Below are 22,163 nucleotides of genomic sequence, written 5' to 3' on the forward strand. Positions count from 1 at the left end.
CAGCATAGTCACTTTGGTGTGGGAAGAACAATTTCTGATTGGGATACTGAACGGGGGAATCATGCTGCAAGATTTTGCATGTGTGTGGAGAAGGTGGACACAAGGCTCCAGAAGGGCTGGAGTGGACTCACCCATTTTTATCCCGCGCTCTCCACCAGGGTAAGTTGCTCTCCTCCAGGATAAAATACTCATCACCCTTTCGTAGCTGTAGATCATTTGCATTCATTGGCATGTAATCATAAAGGGCTACAACCTTTTTCAGCTCACTTGTAGAGGCAGGTGCTGCTGTTGGCTCAGGGGGCAGAGGCTTTTTCAAGATCTGTGTAGTTGAGGAGGAAAAAGTAGGGGATTTTGGCTAGATATCAAGCCCTCTCCTCTTCTCCCCCAACTCTCAGGCTTACTAGAGACACCAGTCTAACCTAAATCAGGAATAAAAAAATGTTTATTCAGCATTTATTCAACCAGTTTTCAAGTATCTATGCTGGCTTCTCAGCCTGGAGTGCACATCAGAATCATCTAGAGAGTGGCTAATAATCCTAGGCTGTTTCCTATATCAATAGTGTCAAAATATCTGGGGATGGGACCCAGGCACCAGTAATTTTAAAACTTCCCAGACAAAAACCATGAACAGTCATGATGTGGAAACCTTGGCATTAAACTAGTACATGGATCTACTAAGTGGCTCCAAATCTTAGTTTCCTTGTTTGTAAAATGAGCATAATAACTCCTGCCCTGCTTACTCATAAAATATGAGAAAGAGGTTTTTGGATTTTAAAAAATAACCAAAAAATCAATAATAATATATTAGTGGTAGGATCAAGTATTGGGTATATGGGTATTCACTGTTAAATTCTTACAACTCTATGTTTGAAAATATTTTTCACTTAAAAATATCAGGCTTTGTTTTGTTTTAAACAGGTGATTTGATTAAATCATTGCCAAGAGCTTTGCAATAGCCCTCTATCTTACCACTGAATAGGAAGTCCTAATTAGGACAAATCCCATGTTTCCTCAAGAACACCAATTAACATTACTAAGTCCCCTGGGAGTTCTAAGACTGGTGTGCTTTCAGGGTGTGACTGTAAGTTTCTCTTTTTTTAATTTTTAATTTTATTTTTAAATTAATCTCTACACCCAACATGGGGCTTGAACTCATGACCCCAAGATCAAGAGTCATATGCTCTACCGACTGAGCTACCCAGGTGCCCCTGTAAGTTTCTATTTAAACAGTAGCAGCACCAATTTCCCTGTATACCTGGTCCTCCTCAGGTGTGGGAGGAAGGGGCTTTTTCGTCTTTCGGTGAGAACTCCCAGGCTTTAAACCTACAAAGTAAGAAACCAGTTTTGATATAGAATGCATCTTAGGAAAGGGCCCAGGGACAGATTTGATTAGGAACTTAGCTTTTGTATACATTACCTTTAGGAAAGTTAGAAAAAGTCTAAGTGCGTACAGCCCTGTACCAGGTTGCACAGCTTGGACAGCAGAGTGCCAGCAGGATTTTGGCCCCGGCTAAACCCCTCTCCCAGGCCCCTTTGTGTAGTGGGCAAAATATACAAACCTGGGTTTGACAGACCCTTGAAAGGGTGGTGGATAGGGTCAAAAGAGGGAGAAATTATATTGATAAGATCTCTTACTTCCATTCCTATTCTCCAAAATTTGGCAGCCCATAGCATTTTTGGCTGTCTGAGAGCAGCAGAGATACTGCCCATCAATCCAGAAGCAAGGATGGTATTTCTGTGCCAGATCACTGTTGTACCGGATTACTGTAATGGGAGAGAGAGAGAGAGAGATCACATCTGAAATTCCAAAGAATCCACCATTTGCATGTTTTCCTCTTTGACTAAGGTTAGTGGTGAGCTCTAAACAACTGCCCCTTCCTCAGGACCAGTTGGCTCATATCCCTGTTCTTGGAGAGTTCTTGTGCAGTCCTCTTCAGTGGTCTCTCATGATGACTATCTCCTGACTACTGTGGTAAGAATATCTATGTGTCCAGAGCCCAAGAACAACAACAACAAAATATATATGTTCTCTGTTTTCCCAGTAACCATTACAATATTCCTGTAAGGCAACGTGTTGATTATGGTGTTCTTTTCCAGATACAGGAAACAATAAGCCCATGCCAAACTCACTCCAGTTCTCAACATGCCAATGTCCCAGCTACCTGAGTGGTCTTTTAGCGATACCTACTTTAGTGAGATTATCTGCATCAGGCTTTCCATGTTCATAGAATAGACAATAGAATGGAGCTCAGGAGCAAATGAAGTGATTCTGCCTCTAGAATAAACATGGTTCCGGTCTTCCTAGGGCCACCAAGGTGGGTTCAGCTCATTGTGGGAGATAAACACAGCACCTCCATTTCCTTCACAGAGTCATGAGGTTCAAAATGTCTCCCAGAAGCCAAAGTACTTTGCAAAGAATAGAGTGGTTTGCAGATAGGAGGAATTGGTATTACTGTTTTTAATATTGTGGCATCTCAAGAACCTGAGCATGAAGTCAATTAGATAAGTCATCCATGGGATCAAGTTGTCAGATAACAGATAGAGCAAAGACAACTGAAATAATTGACAATAGCTATCATTGGGACAAAAAGACTTTGGCTGGTCTAAAAATATGCACATTTGAGGACTTGCACATTTCAGCCTTTACTGCTAAGGAGAAGCCCATGTAACTTTTTTTTTTTTTTAAGATAAAAACAAGGCAGTGGTGCCTGGGTGGCTCAGTTGGTTGAACGTCCAACTTCGGCTCAGGTCATGATCTTGCAGTTGACGAGTTCGAGCCCCACGTCAGGCTCTGTGCTGACAGCTCAGAGCCTGGAGCCTGCTTCAGATTCTGTGTCTCCCTCTCTCTCTGCCCCTTCCCTGCTCATGCTCTGTCTCTCTCTGTCTCAAAAATATATAAATATTAAAAAAAATTTTTAAAAACAAGGGAAATTTTTCCTCTGTAGAGACCAACTCAAGTCCTTAAGAGCTTGCTAGTCTCACTCCGTTCATTCACTTAAGACTTTGAGGGAAGCCTAGAACTTCTGGTGGCCAGGTGCATTTCACAGGCAAATGAACAAAAGTGCTGGTGTTTTTAAAGTACTATTGTGATGCTTTTGTAAACATGGATTGGAGGACTTCTAACCACTGTTCCCTGCTTAACCTCGTCCTTTACTCTCTCAGCACTCCCCTTTACCATCGTACCAGGTACAGGGTGGTGGGACCTAGTCAGATGGAGGTGCAAGCTAAGGGGCTGAATTGTCTCTAGAGAATTTTAAAACACTAGTAAAACCAACCAAAAGTCTGTCTTTTATTATTACCAGGCACTGGCAATTCTGAACAACATTCCAGATGTCAGCCAGGACTGATCACTCTCACTACCTCCATTCTCTGCCCCTCCCTCCTCCCACCATTACTCTTCACCCAGGGATTTGAAGGCCCTCTGGTGCAGGCCTGCACACTGGCAGACCTGCCAAGAATTCTTAACCAATAACTGGCTGCTCTACAAAACGAAGCTATGCTAATATGCAGATGAAGGCACATAATGCATTCTTCCCTCTCTCCCTACAGAACACTCATTAGGAACTCACCCTACATTCCTAAATAATGCCTGCCTCTTACAGGGTCCCTTGAAGATTATACCCTTTCTCTTGCTGGCTAATCCAGAACTGGAATTTCCAGCTACCTAGGAGGGAATTTCAAAAACATTTATCTGTTATGGACTAAATGTTTATGTCCCCCCTGCCTTGAAATTCATATGATGAAGCCACTCAATGCGATAGTATTAGGAGATGGAGGATTAGGGAGGTAATTAGGTCATAAGAATGGAGTCCTCATGATGGGATTAGTGCCCTTATAAGAAGAGACAAGAGAGATAGATTCTGTCTCTCTCTGCGATAGGAAAACAGAGGGAGAAAGTGGCCATTCTGCAAGCCAGGCAGAGGGTTCTCACCAGAAACCAAATCCACTGGCATATTGATCTTGGACTCCCCAGATTCCAGAATGGTGATAAATCAATGTTTGTTGTTTAAGCCACCTGGTCTATGGTATTTTTTATTACAGCCTGAGCTGACTAAGACAGTGTCCAAGTGAGAGGGCCAGGAAAGACTACTTCACCAATGCATAGGGCCAACTCTGTCTGGGAAGCACTAATGGTTGGTGCACTTTCTCCAAGTACTTGATGGGCTGGTCTCTCATGTTCATATTTATCAGGATAATGTCTAAAATTCTGTTTCATTATGAATGAGTTCTTCCTCCCTATATTAGTTGTTGCAGTTTTGTCAATACCACTCTTTCTTTCATTTTTGGTGAGGTCAGGACTTTTGCTTATTTTTGAAGTTGCAATTAGGAGAGGATCTATTGAGCTTGTCCAAACCAATATTCTAGAGTGAATGTAGACACATATCTGTGGTGCTATAACATTAAAGTGCCCACTGTTGTGTTCAAGGAAATGGAAGGAGAGAGCCCAAGTCCTCAGGGATACAATCTCTGCATGGAAAGTGCCACTGAAAAAAGAAGGCAGCTGGATATGGGGTACCTGAAGCCCTACTTTTAAATGGAGGTGTAACTTACACATAATGAAGTGTGCAATCTAAGATATACAACTAGCCACATTTGTCTACAACCATTTAACCACCACTCTGATCCAGGACCTCAGAAGGCTCCCTCAGGCACTTTAATAGCCAATAACCCTGCAGAGGTAGCCAGTACTCAGATGAAGTCTCCTTCTCATGCCAGTGATTTTCAACTGCTGCATTTTATCCTACAGTGGGATAACTTATCCCTAGAGTAGGATTTTATGCCTCCTAGATTATCTCACAATTGGCATTGCAGAACCTGGGGCTGTCTTGGTATTGTTACGACTTGCACCTAAATCCCCCAGCAACTATGGTATTTTGTTGCAAGTTGCCTACTTTTTTGGGTCATGTTGTCAGCCCAAGCAGGTTCAAGAAGACATACACCCAGGTGTAGAACAACTGGAAATGAAATGCCTTCAGAAACACAAGAGAAGAGAAGGCAAAATTGTACCTTCCCACACTACCTATCCACACTAATAACCCAACTCAAGTGGTAGTGTTTTCTATTTGTTTTGGCTTTATTTTTACTGTTGTTGTAGTTTTACTTACCTAATGAACTTTAATAGTAGTGCATAATCATCATTATGTTTGCCATTTGAGTTAATAAGCCAAGTTTACAAGCTGGATATTCTTTTTTTCTATTTTCTTAATGATTATTTATTTATTTTGAGAGAGAGACAGACAGGAGAGAGAAAGAGAGAGAGAGAGAGAGAGAGAGAGAGAGAGAGAGAGCTCAAACAGGAGATGGGCAGAGAGAGAGGGAGAGAGAAACAATCCCAAGCAGACTCTGCAGTGCCAGTGTAGAGCCCAACACCGGGCTCAATCTCGCAAACTGTGAGATCATGACCTGAGGCAAAATCAAGAGTCAGACCCTTAACGGACTGACCTACCCAGGCGCCCCACACACTGGATATTCAGTCGTTGCTAATACCTTGAATATAGTGGACACTCAGTAAATATTTGTTAGGCTAACTTATGACTGGTTTTGAAATTAGTAGTTTAAGTGTAAGGGAGTTACTAACTTGCATGTGTCACTTTTTTTTCTCTTCTGGTTCTTGCTCAGTATGTCCCACTTTCCCCTATTTCCAAACTAACTCCTAGCTGTCCATCAACATGGAGCCCTAGTTAGTGGTGGTTGTATACTCTTACAGAAAAATCAGTGAGCATAACCATTGGTCCCTTTCTGCATTCAAGTCACTGTATTAGGCACTGTGGAGAGAAACCAAAGAAATACAAACATATATGCCTTCTGTGTGCTCATTTTGTACCCCTAGGGCTAAAGCAGACCTCTTACCTCAAAACATGCCCCCCCCAAAATCCCAAGAACTGGACTTTGTGGTATAAGATATCACCAATTTGCCATCTCAACATGGCCTTACTCTAGAATATCTTGCAGCTAACTACAGGTATAACTTCTGGGCTTGAGAACAAACCAGCATGAAACTATGTACTAAACTTAGGCTCTGGAGTCATTCAGACCTAGGGATATGGTAAAACTCCAGGCTTTACCATCAAGTGTGCCCATGAATGTGACCATGAGCAGGTTACTGAACCTCTTTGAACCTCAGTTCCCTCATATATAAATAGGGGAATAATACATACTTCATAAACTTATCATGAGAATTAAAAGCTAATACATTTGAAACATTTGGCACAGAGCCTGGTACATAATAAGTGCTTATTAAGCGTTGTTATTTTTTTATTTTTAAAATTTATTTATTTAGTTATTTATTTGTTTTGAGAGAGAGAGAGACAGCACACGCCAGGGAGGGGCAGGGAAAGGAAGGGAGAGAAAGATTCCTAAGCAGGCTCTGCGCTGCCAGCACAGAGCCCGATTCAGGGCTCAAACTCATGAACTGCAAGATCATGACCTGAGCCGAAACCAAGAGTTGGACACTTAACCGACTGAGCCACTCAGGCACCCCTATTATTGTTGTTTTAACCCACAGTTGCTGTGAGAATTAAATGAGACAATAAATATAAGGTACCTAGCTTGGTGTATGGAACATAGCAAGAATACAATAAATGACCCCTTTCTTCCTTTCTCTTCTCCTCTTTCAGCTTGAAAGATTTGGTGATTTTTATTTTGGCCAATCAGACTTGCACTCAAGGGAGTGAATAAGGGTGGTATGGTGAGCCGCCGAATATCAGAATCTAAATGTTAACAAAAAGGGCTGTCGTGCAATAACCCAACCATGCTGTTATCAGTCTGCCATCCTTCCTGTTTCTCTAGGCAGCCTTTCCTGATGTCAACTCAACCAGTTAATCTCTCAGTCACTTGACATGTGGCTATATATACACACAAATATGTGTGCATGCATCCTGTGCTGCAAGACTTTAGAGTCAAGTTTATCTGAGCATGTTGTATGGTCTTTGTGAAATGCTGAAACTATGCAAGTTTAAGTCCTCACAAAACAAGGAACATGAAATAATTCCTTAGAAAATATTTACCCATGAAAGAGATGTACCATGCTTTCCTATACAGTGTTTTATAGTTTTCCATGTGTTTTCATAAACATTATATCATTTGATCATTAAGACAACCCTGGAGGTAGGTATGGCAGGTACCATTATTATTTCTATTCCAGAAGAAGAAACTAAGCCTCAAAAGGAGCTTGTTGGCCTACTTGCCAGAGGTCACCCAGTTTATTAGTGTCAGAAGAGGGCTTGGAAGAAGCTTCTCTGCTCTGACTTCAAGCATTCTCATAATCATCTAAGTTTTGGGAACTAGATATTTTATACTTAGGATTTGAAATATTGCAATAACCATTGAATGCCATACCACCCTTATAGTTGGTGGAAAGAGTGGGACTATTTTATAGATAGGGAAATAGAGGTGCCTACAACTACAGAATTGCACTAGAGAGATAATGGTGGAACTGCATTGAAACTTTGTCTAGTACGTTATCTTTTATTCATATAATGGAAGGAAAGGAATTTAATAACTCAATTGTATCACTAATATTGGATAAAATACAATTTATCGTCTTCTTTCCTTCCTCCCTCCCTGTCTTCTTCCTTCCCACCTCCCTCCTCTCTTTCCTTTTGTCTCTTCCACCTCTTCTCTTTTTTCTCTGTCGCCTCCCTCCTTCCATCCATTCTTCTTTAGTCTCTCCTTTCCTCCCTCCCTCCATCTCTCTTTCCCTGTCCCCCTGCTCCTTTCTCTCTTCTTTCTCTCCCTTTCCCTCTCCCTCTACTTTCTTCCCTTCTTTCTTTGAAAACTAGTTTATTTTCAAAATAATTCTCACCATTTTTGAGCTGATGAATCCAACGCTTCCTCAGTTCTTCAGTTGGGGAGAAGACATAAAGAGGCCCTTCATCATATACAACCTGAGGCAATGGACACACAGACTTCAGCAGTTAGGATTCAGAAAAAAAGAAGAAAATTTTTGAAAGAAATAATCTTAAGCTGCAACTTTGTATATTCATAGTGGAAAACAAAGAAAGTTAGGGTCTTCAGTCAGCAGTGGAGCTGGGGTCATGTGAACTGTCTGATAAATTCCTGAACAATTAATATCCAGGGTAGTAGGACTTAGGGGCTCTTAGCTTTTTAAATGGTCCTAGATCCTCTTGACCTGTGTTTCAGTTTGTGTGTAAACATAGTTCATAATATTTCCCTCTACTCATGATGGAGACAGGATTTGTGTTTATCCAACAAAGAATATGTTATGATCTTATTAAACTTTGTGTTTGTATAGGAGAGAATTGAAGTAATGATTTGTATAACTTAAGTCTTCATCGGTACATATGGATCATAATATGTAACAAAATTTTAACTCAGAGCTAATTTTCCTCCCATGCCCTAGTGGCCTCCCATTGCCAAAATAAACCAAGTTTGGAACCACAAAAGAGTAAAGTATATATTTACTTCAAAAAGAGTAAAGTATATATTAAGCATTGTCATCAAATCAAACAGTATTTTTTAAAAACTTCACATGTACAAGGCATTGTGTTAGGTATTGTAGAGGTGCATGAAACATGTGGTTCCAATCCTCACAGACATTACACATTGGATTCTGAAATCAAATGTAAATTAATTTGAATTAATTAATGGTATTATCCACTAGCCCAGCCAAACAACATCATCTTGTTGAAAGACAACAGTAGTAAAAACGATGTCTAAAACACTCCTCCTTCATAGGTTTTGTAAATTTTGATACAGTCAAGGATGTGAACAAGATCCTTGCAAATTTTTCTTTTTGCTTGTTAGTCTTGCTGTGCTCATAAATCCATGACAGAAAGCCCCCTCCCCTGAGACTTTCCACTTCCTTTTCTGGCTTTCACTGTTTGCAGAGGCTGCTATATTCACAACATATGACCTACAGAGTTTTCAGGATGTAAGCAAGCCAAACTGAAGGTTGAATCTGAAGCTCTTGCTCTCCCTCATGGATTACAATGCACCTATGAAACAGATATCTATGTGGCTTTTCAGTTATTTCAGACTTGAATAGAATTTAGGTTTATGTATAAGTCTAATAAGCCTTCCCCATACGGAACTTCCTAATACTACTCCTTCCCTCCCCTTTTCTGTCTTTTCAACCCACATGACCACCATTAGACAGATAGGCAGAACCAGAAGGAAGTGAAATGCTCACTCAACAGAGCATCTTTCTCAATGTAGTTACCATAGACAAGACATGCCATAATACAATTACTGCCATTATGGATTCTCTTTGAGGTGTAGGGACTAAAAGGTACTGTGTTAAATTGGGAAAATAGAAAAAAAAACACTCTTAGCCCATGTCAGTGTCATTTCTCACTTGAGTGTCCTTATCCACCTCAACTTCTGTTCACTGGGACCTAGTATTCTTCACTGTGCCCTGCACCCCATCCCTAATTATTACATTACAGGTACCTTTGAGAGCTGGTGAGAGAAAATACCTTACCTGGAAGGGATAAGGGAACCTTTCAATGATTGAAATCTGCTCCATTTCACTGGATTCTTCACCCCTTCTCTGCAATGAAAGAAGAAAGCACATGCCACTGTGGAAAACAGTGTGGAAGTTCCTTAAAAAGTTAAAAATAGAACTACCTTATGATCCAGCAATTGCACTACTTGTCATTTACCCAAAGAATACAAAAACGCTAATTCAAAGGGACACATGCACCCCTATGTTTATAGCATTATTACTTAAATAGCTGAGATATGGAAGCAGCTGAAGTGTCCATCCATTAATAAATGGTTAAAGAAGATGTGATATATAGATATATAGATAGATATAGATATAGATATAGATATAGACATATAGATGTGTATGTGTGTATACACACACATACAATGGAATATTATTCATCCATTAAAAAGAGTGAAATCTTGCCATTTGAAGCATGGATGGAACTAGATAGTATAATGCCAAGTAAAGTAAGTTGGACAGAGGACAAAAAACATATGATTTCACTCAATATGGAATTTAAGAAACAAAATAAACAAGCAAAGGAAAAAATGAGAGAGAGAGAGAGAGTCAAAGCAAGAAACAGATAAGTATAGAGAACAATTTGGTGGTTACCAGAGGGGAGGTGGGTGGGTGTTGGGTTAAACCGGTGATGGAAATTAAGGAGTGCACTTGTGATGAGCTCAGGGAAAGTATGGAACTATTGAATTACTATACTGTACACCTGAAACTAATATAACACTGCCTGTTAGCTAACTAGAATTAAAATAACAACTTAAGGGTGCCTGGGTGGCTCAGTCGGTTGGGCATCCGACTTCGGCTCAGGTTGTGATCTCATGGCTTGTGAGTTCGAGCCCCACGTTGGGCTCTGTGATGACAGCTCAGAGCCTGGAGCCTGCTTTGTATTCTCTCTCTCTGCTCATTCTCTGTCTCTCAGAAATAAACATTAAAAAAAAAACAACTTAAAAAAGAAGAGAGCATGGTTGTTAATTGATACATTGCTGTCTTTTGGATTTCCTTGGGTACTGGGAGTCCTTTGCAGTGGCTCTAGAAGACATTCCTGCACAGACAATTCTTATTAGAGATTGCTTCCTTTAACCCAATAGGGACACATATCCATAAGAACCAGCACATACGTGTTAAAAAAAAAACACCTCATGCATTTCAAACCATCAAGGAAAGGGAGGTTACTCAATCAGTGGTGCCGGGACAAACATTTTACCACTAATATTGGTATGTGTGTTGAGGGAGAGTTAGGTGGCTATTTCACACCATACACCAAAGTAAATTCTGGATGGATTCAAGAGGTTAATATAAAAATGGAATTATGAATGACCGAGAAAAAAAAACATAAGTGTATGTATAATCTTGTGGGAGACAAGGCCTTTCCAATATAATGCTAAAGGTTAGAAACATTAGGAAAAAGATGAAGTAATTTGATGGCATAGACTTTAAAACCCAGTATGGTAAAAATGAACAAGTAAAAAACACCATAAAATTAAAAGATAAATGAAAAACTGGGAAAAATATTTTCAACACATATTACAGTTAAAGGATTAATACTCTTTTAAAAAAAAATGTTTATTTTGACAGAGAGAAAATGAGCAGAGGAGGAGTAGAGAGAGAAGGAGACAGAGAATCCCAAGCAGGCTCTGCACTGTCAGCACAGAGCCTGACATGGGGTTCGAACTCACGAACTGTGAGATCATGACCTAAGCCAAAATCAAGAGTCAGACACAACTGACTGAAGCACCCAGGCACTCTAAGGATTAATACTCTTAATATATCAAGGTCTCTTAAAAAGTACTAAGAATAAAGTAAACATTTGAGCAGAAAATTGGGCAAAAAAAATGAGCAGGCAATTCACAGATGGAAAAATATAAATAAGGTGTAAGACATAAACATTCAACCTTATGAGTAACAAAAAATTGCAAAATAAGTCAGAAATGAAATATCACTTTTCTTGGCTGCCAAATTGACAAATATTTAAAATGTCTGATACTGGAAAGAATGTAGAGAAATAGAGATACTCTCATACATAGCTTGTAGGAGTGCATGAAATTTAAATTCCACTTCTAGAAAATAGAATATAAACATAACCAAACTGTACAAATTTAATAAAGGGAAGAACAATATTTTACTTCTAGGAAGTTATTTTAAGGAAATGAATAGCAAATGTACATAAAGATGTATGCAAGGATATTCTTAACATGGTTATAATATCAAGTTGGAAACAAATGTGTAGTAATAGGTCAGTTAAACAAATTGCAATATATTCATAATAGAGAATACCACATAGTCATTAAAATCACGTTATTAAAAAGTATCTATTGTCATGGGAAAAGTTTCCATATATTGTTAAATTGAAAACGTTACAAAGCAAGATGTTTAGTATGATTCTATGTTTTCAATACCTAACATATGGGTGCCTGGCACACTTAGGCAGAAAAGCATGTGGCTCTTGATGTTGGGGGTGTGAGTTTGAGCTCCATGTTTGTTGTAGAGATTACTTAAATAAATAGACTTAAAAAATAAATGTATAACATACATATTAGTATGAATATGTGTGTTGCTAGTGGAGAAAAACATCTGAAACTCTGTATACCAACATACAATAGCTGTTTTACCTGGATAATGGGATTATGCATGGTTTTATCTTCCTTTTTGTGCTTTTTAAAGTATTTTATAGAGTTTCTATAATAAGGAAAAATAATAAATGATATATTTTTTTAAAAATTCAATCTGAAATCTGTAAGTGTTATGCCTTAAAGAGCCTCTGGGAAATGAGAGGAGACTAAACCTTGAGTTATTAAAGAATCTCATGACTCAGAGCCCTAGATTCTGGCCTTCAGACTAACTCAAACCTATAAATCTGATCCTGGTGTCTGAGACAGTAAAACTAATAATCTCTGATCAGTTTGAAAATTTTAAATATTGGGGCCCCTGGCTGGCTCAGTTGGTGGAGCATGTGACTCTTGGTCTCAGGGTTGTGAGTTCAAACCCCACCTTGGGTGTACAGATTATTTTTAAAAAATAAAATCTTTACAACAAAAAGAAAATTTGATATGTCGTCTTAAAATTGGTGTTAGGAGTTTTCAAGGTTAAGTGAGTTGTTCTGCATCTGGGTGGAAAATGCTGAGACTCAATATAACCAATATGTGGCAGAGTGAAGAATTTTATAAGGGAGATTTACCATATTGCACAGCATCACCATTTTATTTGCAGAGAACTGAAGTGTTCCAAGTTTCTTAACCACTCCACTCCTGCTCTGACAATGGCCTCTACTTACCGGAATCTGTCTTTCAGGGGGAGGATTTTTTTCAGGAACCACTGTTTCAACGCAGGTGATCTTCTCAACATCTATTGAACCCTTCTTACTGCCTCTTCTCTGAGAAAGAGAATGAGGAAGAAAATGGAGAAAGGTTAAGACTGAGTTAGCAACTAGATGATTAGATTTTGTTATCTAATCATTCAACATAGTGAGGTGACACCCACAGTCTACATCAGGACCTGTCATTTTGAAAACAAAACAAAACAAAACAAAAAACTTCCAGATCTATTAATCTAATATTTTTTGACTATCAGATAAAGGAACATACTATAGAAGAGTGGATGAGTGTGTGTGGCTTTACCATAAAAACTAAGAAAGTAATTTTCTAGACTTGGATTTCATTCTCAACATTTAATGAATGATAACCAATTACAAGATTCCACGGCAAGATTTCATCCCTCCCACCCCTGCGGGCTTCTTAGCACCTTTGAATTTTTGTGCCAGCATGGCTATAGTTAGTTCAAGGATAGGAAACATTTTCCTTACTTTGAAATGTACCCAGGTCCCTACCACCTCCCTCCTCCAAACAGAAAGGATCTACTTCCTTCTCAAGGAAGATTTAAGGCCAGGTCCTTGAAACTCAAGTTTCACAGCAGAGAAACTTACCCCACGTTCAAAGTCATACTCATAATAGGAAAGTTTATTCACAGTCAAGAGAAAGAGGCGCTTCTTGAAGTTTAAAGGTGATGTTTTCTTTTTCTGTTGGGATCGCTTGAGAAAGATGCTCTCCAGTATCACTGTAGCCATCGCTTCTTCTTTCTGAAACTCACTTGTGTGCTGTTGATAATGAAAGTTCTTGAGGACCCAGATCTTTAATCCTCATCCTTCCTGGTTTCCCCTCAGCCTGGCCATCTAGTTTCAAATGGAACAGAAATGTGCAAAGCTAACAAAGATCCTTCCTCCTACCTTGACATCTTCCTTCTACAGCCCCCACCTCTGTCAGTTTTCAGGTTTAATGGATGCACGTTGAATTGGAGGACTGGTTCAACGTTGTGAGTTCACATACACTGGCTTTTTGTATAAGGCAATGGAATGCTCTGGATGTCAAATGACATGTATTTGTGTGCTTGGTAATGTCTAGAGGCAGCTTTATACTAACCACCCTTTTATGATATCTGTTAACAGCAAAAGCCTCTCTGCAGCTGTTGACTCTGATATTCCCAGAAGGGATAATGCAGGTGCCAGAACTCCACTGAGGCAGATATTGGACTTTCAGTTCCCAGTTTCCTAGACAGCGAATGTAATTTTTTCAAACACTGTCCCACTGGGGTCTGTAACCGAGGGGTCTAATAAGGATATGGAAGCTGCACCTGCGGGTATGGACATATACTAACTGCCGCCCAACTGATTTTGCCCATCGGCCACTGGCTGAGCTACAAAGGATAGAATCTTTGTTCTAAAATTGAAAACCAATTTCTGAGGAGGGAGTTGTTTTTGTTTTTTGGTTTTTCCTCCCTCCTTTTTTTTTTCTTAGATTGGTTCTTTTAGACAGTGTCATACAAAAGTGATGCAACTTAGTCTTATGGATGCCATCTCTGACTATTTATGAAAAGTAACTTATTTCACCCTCTCCAAACTTATAATACTCCAGAAAGATTCAGTTTAGGTAACTGAAGTATGGAAATGCAAAGAAAGTTACAAAAAGTCACCATTTTTTTATTTGCACAAAACACATTTTTATATAAGTTATTTACTTGGTTTATGCACAATTGTATATTACTAATTCCATACCTTCCTTAGACAGATAAAGTGAAACTATAAATACTGCCACAAAACAGAGCACAAATAAGTGCTGAAAAAAATCACCAACCCCTCTCAAATTTGTTACAGGTGGGTTTTTTCCTTAAGGGGGGGTGGCATTTAAAAAAATTAAAGTCCTTAATGATTTTGGTGGCACCATGGATGCAAAATAAAATCAGCATTTTTTTATACCTGTGAAGCACAGATTATTGCTCACATCAGGAGAGCAAGGGAGTGGTTTTTATCAAAGTCTGAGGCTATCTACACCATTGTTCTGCTCTTTCCTGTGGTGGAGAAGGTTCTATTATCATACTGGGGACACAAAAATAGGTTGAAGGAACACCACAGATGTTCAGAATGATCACTTATCCACCATGTCAATGCTACTATCTTTTGGTGGTAGACTAATTCAGTGGTTCATAACTCAATTGTTTATAAATTGTGAATGGTTCACAATTCAACGGTTTATAAATGATCTTTTGAGAAAAATTAGGCAAAGGAGCAAACTTTTTCCCACATCATGTCACACAGCTCCCTGACTCCCTGGTTCACATGGTCTCTCACAGGAGTGACAAACTGATAAAAGTTTACAACCAGAGTCCTCTTTAACACAGATTCAGCTCAAAGCCCACAAAAATTTCCTTCAACATTAAAACTATTCACTTTCCCAGAAGTAGCGGTAGCCCAGTAATAATACTATATTCTTAAGAATTGTCACTAATCAAGAGCCTTGTAACAATATTACTTTTTTCCCCATGGTGAATTCCAATTAAGTACCTTTTCACAATAAAAAGATTCGAATTACAGAAGATAAAATAAAAGAAAATGAGCAGCCTGACCAGTAAATTGGATCAGAAGCACCCCAACAAACTGCATCCAATTTTGCTTCTTTTAGCTGAGTAAAGCACACCCATCATTTTACCTTTAGCTTTGTTGCAAGCTCTTGATGGACACATTCCCTGCTCTGACCTGGCATCCATCCACTTCAGTCTTGGCGTCTGCTCTTACTTCCTATAAGATAGGTCCTTCTGGAAGCTGCCTCTGCTCTTTTTCTTTTTAGAACAAATCAAGTTTGTACAAGAGGAAGCCTTCTTCTCTTTCAAATGTCTGTGTTTGGTTAGGGTTTAGTGTTGGTCTAAGTATGAGGAAGTAAGCAAGCTTCTCACTAGCCATCACCCCTTCGAGCAAGGGGTGAAATGGCCTCTACCTCTACATCATTAACCTAAAGGATTACCAGGATTTCTAAGGGCTAGCTGCACCCTCTTTGGCAGATTTCCTCCTATTCCTTGTGATCCAGTCCCTGCACACACAGCCTGAAAATGTGGTAGTTCTTCCTTAGTCATCACTGATCCATCCACCAATAATGTGAAAGAAGGTACATCTGTCCTTTATGTCTTCCTGAATGTTGGTGTGTGATGGACACTCTGCTTTAGAGGGCAGTTACAACTTCTTTAGGTACTTATTGTGGAAGGTTCTAAGTTTTTTTTCTAACTATTTCTGAAGCTGACAGTCAATTTGACCACAAAAGATGCACAGTGAGGGTGACCCTCCAGTTCACTCAGGGAGTGGGGGTGGGGGGTGGAAACCGGAAGTGACATGAATATTACACACACGCAAACACACATACATACTGCTGTTCATATAAAGAAAGAGGAGGAAAAGTAAAAGAAAGACACAGAACTCTTCATTTAAAATTTAGAATTCCAGTATTATGTTCTCTTTATTAAACTACAAATGCAAGGATTTTCACGTGGACACCGTTTGCAGCCTCCCAGCTCCCTATGGAGCAGCAGAATTCAAAAAGTGGGTGCTTGTTAGTAAGAGTTCAGCCATCTTACAAACTGCACTATCCTAAGGAACTAATATGAAAAGCTCCTACAGGATGGGTACACTAAACCACCATTGGTCCTATTATCGCTCAGGCTGAGGTAAACACTATTAGGAACAACACCAGAGCAATGTTCAGAAGACTACACAGCCTGCCTATGATTGGGAAGAGTCCAGGAGATGCTAATTAGAAATACCCAGTCAGTCATAGTTCAAATAGCTACTTAGCCAGAGTATCCAAGAAATATCATTCTGTCTTTATTTCTCCTTTAAAGCATTAATTAATTGCCCCAAGAGTCTGTCTATTCCCTTTTCCTCCCAGGGGAATGGAAGGGAACTCCTGTTTCTCTCAATGCAGTCTACCTATCAGGCATTTTATACTCATTATTTCATTTATTTCTCACAACAAACTGATGAGGAAAGTGAGACTCATGGAGGTTGTGTGACTTGCCCAACCTCATCCATCTGTGAATCCACAGCCCTTGTTGTTCTGTGACACCGACCTCACTGCCTCCCAGAGGGATTTTTTTTTTGGCCTTCAATGAGTTGTGGTGCTATCCACCTCAGCACCTTGTCATACCCCCTGGCTATCATCAAAGAGTAGTTGGGACAGACCCTTCTGCATCTTATAGGAACATTTGGCAAAAGAGGAAATGGTGGTAATTTCAGGGGATAAGAGAGAGTACAGGACCCTGGGGGCATTTTCCTCTGCAATAATCCTCCATGCTAGAAAGGATGATCTATCCCTATTAACTTTCAACTGTACTTCTTCCCACATGTGGACTCTTCTTAGTCCTACCAGATTTTCTTACATTTTAAATCTTTCACAAGGAGATCCTAACTAGTTCAGGATTTTTCATTGTTGATGAGATAAAAACACAGGATTTAAGTTGAACCCCCATCCACTCTTTGTCCCTAGGGTTGTTACTGCACACTGTGAATACAAAATTTTGATTGAATGTACTTTCTTTTATATTATGAAATGTTGCAAATAGACAGTACAGAGAATAACGCTATACTTAGAAATGCACCACTTAGCTCTATAAAATCCCAACATTGTGCCATAATTGCTTCTGATGTTTTTCACAAATAAAATACCATCCATAGAGTCAAAACCTCCTTGTATACTCCTCTACAATCAATCCCCTCCTTCCTCAGAGGTTACCAATATCTTGAATTTTGTGTTCATCATTCCTAGGCATGAGTCTATATTATTACTGCATATGTAAATATCCATAAAAGATATTTAGTATTGGTTTGCATGTTTTACGTTTCTATACAAGTGGTACACATTCTTCAGCAACTTGCATTTTTCTCAGCTTAATGTTTTATGATTTATTTTCCTTGGTAGTTCTAGTTCACACATTTTTATCTATTTTTATACACATAAAGTATTCTATATGATGAGTACATCACACTTTATTTATCCATTCTCCTACTGATGGATATTTAGGTTGATTGTTTTCAATTATAAACAATGCTGCCATGGACATCCTTGTACATGTGATCATAGTTTTCCACTCTAAGAATGAATTCTCAGTTACGCAAAGTGGCAAACCCAGGTCTGGCTTATCTGTTGGCCTATGTGCTTTGTGTTATCCCTTCTTTCCATTTCAGTCCTATCTTCCTGATGTTTTACTATGAAATCTGGTAGAATTATCAACTGTCTGAAATTAGAGTAGAGTATCATGGGCTAAATTTAGCTCACCAAAAATCTCTTTTCAGTTCCAAGAAGCATATCATAGGTCCTGATTGAGATTTTCACTGAGAATTTCCTGGAACCAGAAGAGAAGTCTTCTTTCCAATATAACTGTAGCAACAAAGAAACCTAATTGCTCTTGCTAAGTTCCCAAGAAGCTCTTTTCAAGCACCAAAGAAAATTATTTGATAAGTTTCATGCTCAGCACTATAAGGGGTGAGCTTTGTGATGAAGTCCTCTAGCCAAAATCAGTTTTCTGGCTGCATGTTAACCAGGGAAATTCTCATCTGCTATAGTCCTCTCCAAGAGGTCTCAGGTTTCTGGTTCTTCTGGTTCTTCATGTTAATATTTTACACGAGAGCCAGGTAGATAATCTGTAAGTCTGCACTCAACATCAGATTGGTGGTAATACTTTCAGCACTGTCCCTCGGCTCTCAGGGTGACTACTGGGGTCTCCATCTTTCACTCCAGACTTGAGTGGCCCTTTGGCCTTCTTTTTCGGTTTAGTTTTTGTTTTCCCTGGTTTAAATATTTTATTTATTTTATCCTTCAATATCAAAATAACACATGTTCATTATAAAAAATGTTTCAAGGGGTGGCTGGGTGACTCTGTTGGTTAAGCCTCTGACTTAGGCTCAGGTCATGATCTTGTGGTTCCTGAGTTTGAGCCCCGTGCCGAGCTCTGTGCTGACAGCTTGGAGCCTGGGCCTGCTTCAGAGTCTGTGTGTGTCTCCCTCTCTCTCTCTGCCCCTCCCATGATCACCCTCTCTCTGCCTCAAAAATAAACATTAAATTTTTTTAATTTTACAAGAATATTAAAAAAGAAAACATCAATTATAAGCTCACTATCCAAAGGCATTAATATTTGGGCATATTAACTTCCATTTTTCCTGTGCATTTTTCTTATATTTGAGATCATACTGCACATGCAATTTGTAGTTTACTTATATTTCTTAACATTATCTAGCTATCCATCCGACCAACACACGTTTTCCCCAAAATATCCAAAGGTCTTGTTTAACAGTATTCCTGATTATCTTTCCATGATATTACGATCTCTATATAAGCATCATTCACCAAGTTAAAAAGTATATGCATTTTGCATTTTGAAATACATTGACAAAATAGTTTCCAGAAACATTTTACCAATTTCCACTCCAGATATTAGCTTTTGAGAGCCTGCTTGCCCATTCCTTTATTTATTTTCTGCTCCATTTCTAGTCAGTTTTATACTCTGTTTTTGTTGCAGACTAATCTGTGTTTTTCATTGAGCCAGTGATCTTGAACTCCAGTGTATTCCAACCTCCAAGTTGGGTACAGTTTAACTTATCTTGACTCTCCAGAATTTCTTTCTTCTAGGGATGAGCTATATTGACAACCGTTTATTTTTCTTTTAGGGAAGAAAGGCAGTGATCTTTCTGAGGTTCAGATAACCAACAATAACTCTCAGGGTCTCTGATGATGGCTCTCAGAGAGTGAGAAGAAAAGCCTGCAATTAAGGCTTTTGTATTTCCAACACCCTCCCTCAGTGCACATGAACCTCTATAGAAACTGAAAGTCACACGTGGCCCATTTGTTTCAGAGTCCTCAGAGGAGTTCTCTCACCCCATCCCCTGATGGCTTCATTTGCATAACCAAGAGGCTTTGGGATGAATTATGTCAAGGTCTTGTCTCTAGCTTCTTGTTGAGCACTGACTTACTGAAAATTCTAGCTCTCCCTTATTCCCAGGAGTTATCAATCTGATCTCAATACAGCATCTTTGGGCAAAAAGCAGCAAGTATCTGATGGCTCTTTGGAGAACATCCAAACTGGTTTTCAAAAGGCATATCTTCCCCTTATACTAAGTCACTTCCTGGTATGAGTCTAGTCCACTGAAAGGAAAATCTCTATAGGAAATTTGCTCAAATGGAAATAGTAAATCATAGTGCTGATAATTTCAAATTGCACTGAGACCCTAGAAGCAGATGGGAAATTGCATTAGTTCTCACCATAAAGAGTTTACAAAGGATTCTAGGCAAACACATCACTGGTCAAGAACAACAGGAATTTGTACTTTAATGCAAACAGTTTAAATAGTCTGAATATAAAGGGGGTCAGAATAGAGCACACAGGGCTAGCCTTAAGAGATACTGTTTTGGTATAATGCTTTACGTTCCATGAGTATTTGCATTTTGTGGCTTTTTTGGAGGGTGACACTGTTTTATCAAATAACTGAGGCTCCAGAGAGGCTATAGCACCCTTAGTTCAGGGGCTTGGCATGCAAAATGAGGGAAAGAGTAGAACTAGCACACAACTAACAGCACAGAGGACAGTCCCACAGCCTTATAGACCCCTGCCTCTAGGCTTTGCTACTGGCCTGCCTCTGGAAATGCACAGCATGGCACTGAGATTTTGAGCTTGGAGAAATGAGTGACCAGGATATGGGACAAGGATTCCCTTTGGAGTCTAATAGCCCACCCAAGGATGTCTTGATCAGGGTCAGCAATCCATTTTATTCTAAATGTCACACCATTTGCTCTAGGCAGACCCTCTGGGGACACTAGCAGGTCTCAGGCAGAATAAAAATAATAGCAAACCTGGAGATGCTAGTACTTACTATTGCCAGGCTTTGTTTTAACTGTTTTATATATTTAACATGGTTCCTACTCACAACAATCCTATGGGGAAGGTAGTAAAAAAGTAGTGGGAGAGAAAAAATGGAAAAAAGCAGGGGAAGAAAAGGGCAAGAAGAATCCAATGCAATTCAACAATTATTTATTAAACACAACTCTGTTCTGGGAATATGGTAATGAATAAGATAAAGGGGGGTGTAAAGGGGAGTACAGGTAGAGAGAAGAAGAGGAGAGAAAGGAGGAGGGGGTGGAAAGGAGGAGAGAAGAGAAAAGGAGAGGAGAAATAATGACAAGAGAAAGGAAAGCTGTGCACATGGCAGGCAATGGTAATAGGAAAAACCTTCCCCATGACCTCAGGGGTTGGCCACACTTTCTGGGCTGAGGCTGAGGCTGTTTTCTTCTGGCCCAGGCTCTTACCCTCATTACCACGAGATTATGAGCAAACATAATCATTCCAATAATCCAGCCCACTCCAGACAACATGGGCCCAATGCAGCCCAAGGCAGGTAGTTTACACCCTGGTTTAGACGGTGCTTTTCCCCAGTTTACACAGGTTGAGGACCTATTGTGGCACGTGAACTTTTACTGTCTTCTCAATCTGCCTCCTACTTTTTCTTCTTCTAAGGGCTTCAGTGACACAAGTATACATTTTGGGTCTGCAAACAATATTTTACCAAATGGCTTATTTTTATCCTACCACCATCGACAATATTACTTTCCTGCCAAGTTTTGCCAAGGTGCCCATTTCCAACATTTGCTACCTGTTCAGATGATCACCTCATGCCACTTTTTTCTCTTCTTGTTCCCCCCGCAACCCTACTTGGAAAGGACCCTTACATCCCATTCTCATCATTGGAAAGGACCACCAGGGCCTTGTGCTGATGACACTCCCACCCTCTGTCAGCCTTCTCTGCCAGCAGAGGATATGGCACCAGCCACGCTTTCTCGCCAGCCTTCAGGGATCCCATGAAAAATAATTGTTGCTGCTGCCCAGCCTCTGCCATGCCCCAGACCCACCTCAGTCCTGACTTAATGCAGGTAGCTTTCCAGATGCATTGAGATGCCAGGACTTTGAAGGTGTGACTCGATCTCAGAAGACACTGGCCCTGGAGACATATTCTTACAGTCCAGAGAGGAAGGACAGTCTGAGCAAACCCCACCCTTTCACAGCCACTCAGTTCCCTTTTTTTGTTTCCTGACTTAAACCGATGTCTTTTTTTTTCTTCTCAGCAGCATGGTATCTGGTTCCCTGCCTCTGTTCCTATACCACCACCCCCCAGCCCCCAGCTGTCCCCGCCCTTCATTTGCTTGGGACCTCTGACACTACTATCTTAAGTCTGCTCTGAAAGAACCCTTCTCAACATTACTCGGGACAGTGAGACTCTAGATGGGTCTGGGTTGAGCAGACAGGTCATTAGGCTGACCTCCCCAAGGTGAAGGGATGACATGCTTAAAGAACTGTGGGGATATTCAGCAGAGAGAGTGGAGACTTACAGGAAAGAGGA

At 39.8% G+C, this 22,163-nt stretch overlaps 1 protein-coding gene across 6 annotated transcripts in view; it reads right to left on the reverse strand.

Moving 5' to 3' along the window:
* Positions 1-21,832, reverse strand: part of BTK (Bruton tyrosine kinase) — a 31,899-nt gene extending 10,067 nt beyond the window's left edge. For 2 of the 6 annotated variants that reach the window (XM_058712196.1, XM_058712194.1), the window contains exons 1-8: positions 15,442-18,033; positions 13,386-13,556; positions 12,738-12,836; positions 9,443-9,511; positions 7,805-7,886; positions 1,636-1,764; positions 1,256-1,323; positions 132-319 (exon numbers count right to left, since the gene is read on the reverse strand). In XM_058712196.1, coding sequence (XP_058568179.1) covers positions 132-319; positions 1,256-1,323; positions 1,636-1,764; positions 7,805-7,886; positions 9,443-9,511; positions 12,738-12,836; positions 13,386-13,556; positions 15,442-15,495 — 860 coding nt within the window. In that variant the 5' untranslated portion in view covers positions 15,496-18,033. Of the gene's footprint in view, positions 1-131; positions 320-1,255; positions 1,324-1,635; positions 1,765-7,804; positions 7,887-9,442; positions 9,512-12,737; positions 12,837-13,385; positions 13,632-15,441; positions 18,034-18,054; positions 18,157-21,675 lie in introns of those variants that run through there. The other 4 variants (XM_058712195.1, XM_058712197.1, XM_058712198.1 and 1 more) reach the window with 4 other exon arrangements.
* Positions 21,833-22,163: the final 331 nt, after the last annotated feature.

This window comes from Neofelis nebulosa, chromosome X (genome assembly GCF_028018385.1).
Source record: "Neofelis nebulosa isolate mNeoNeb1 chromosome X, mNeoNeb1.pri, whole genome shotgun sequence".
Taxonomy (NCBI): domain Eukaryota; kingdom Metazoa; phylum Chordata; class Mammalia; order Carnivora; family Felidae; genus Neofelis; species Neofelis nebulosa.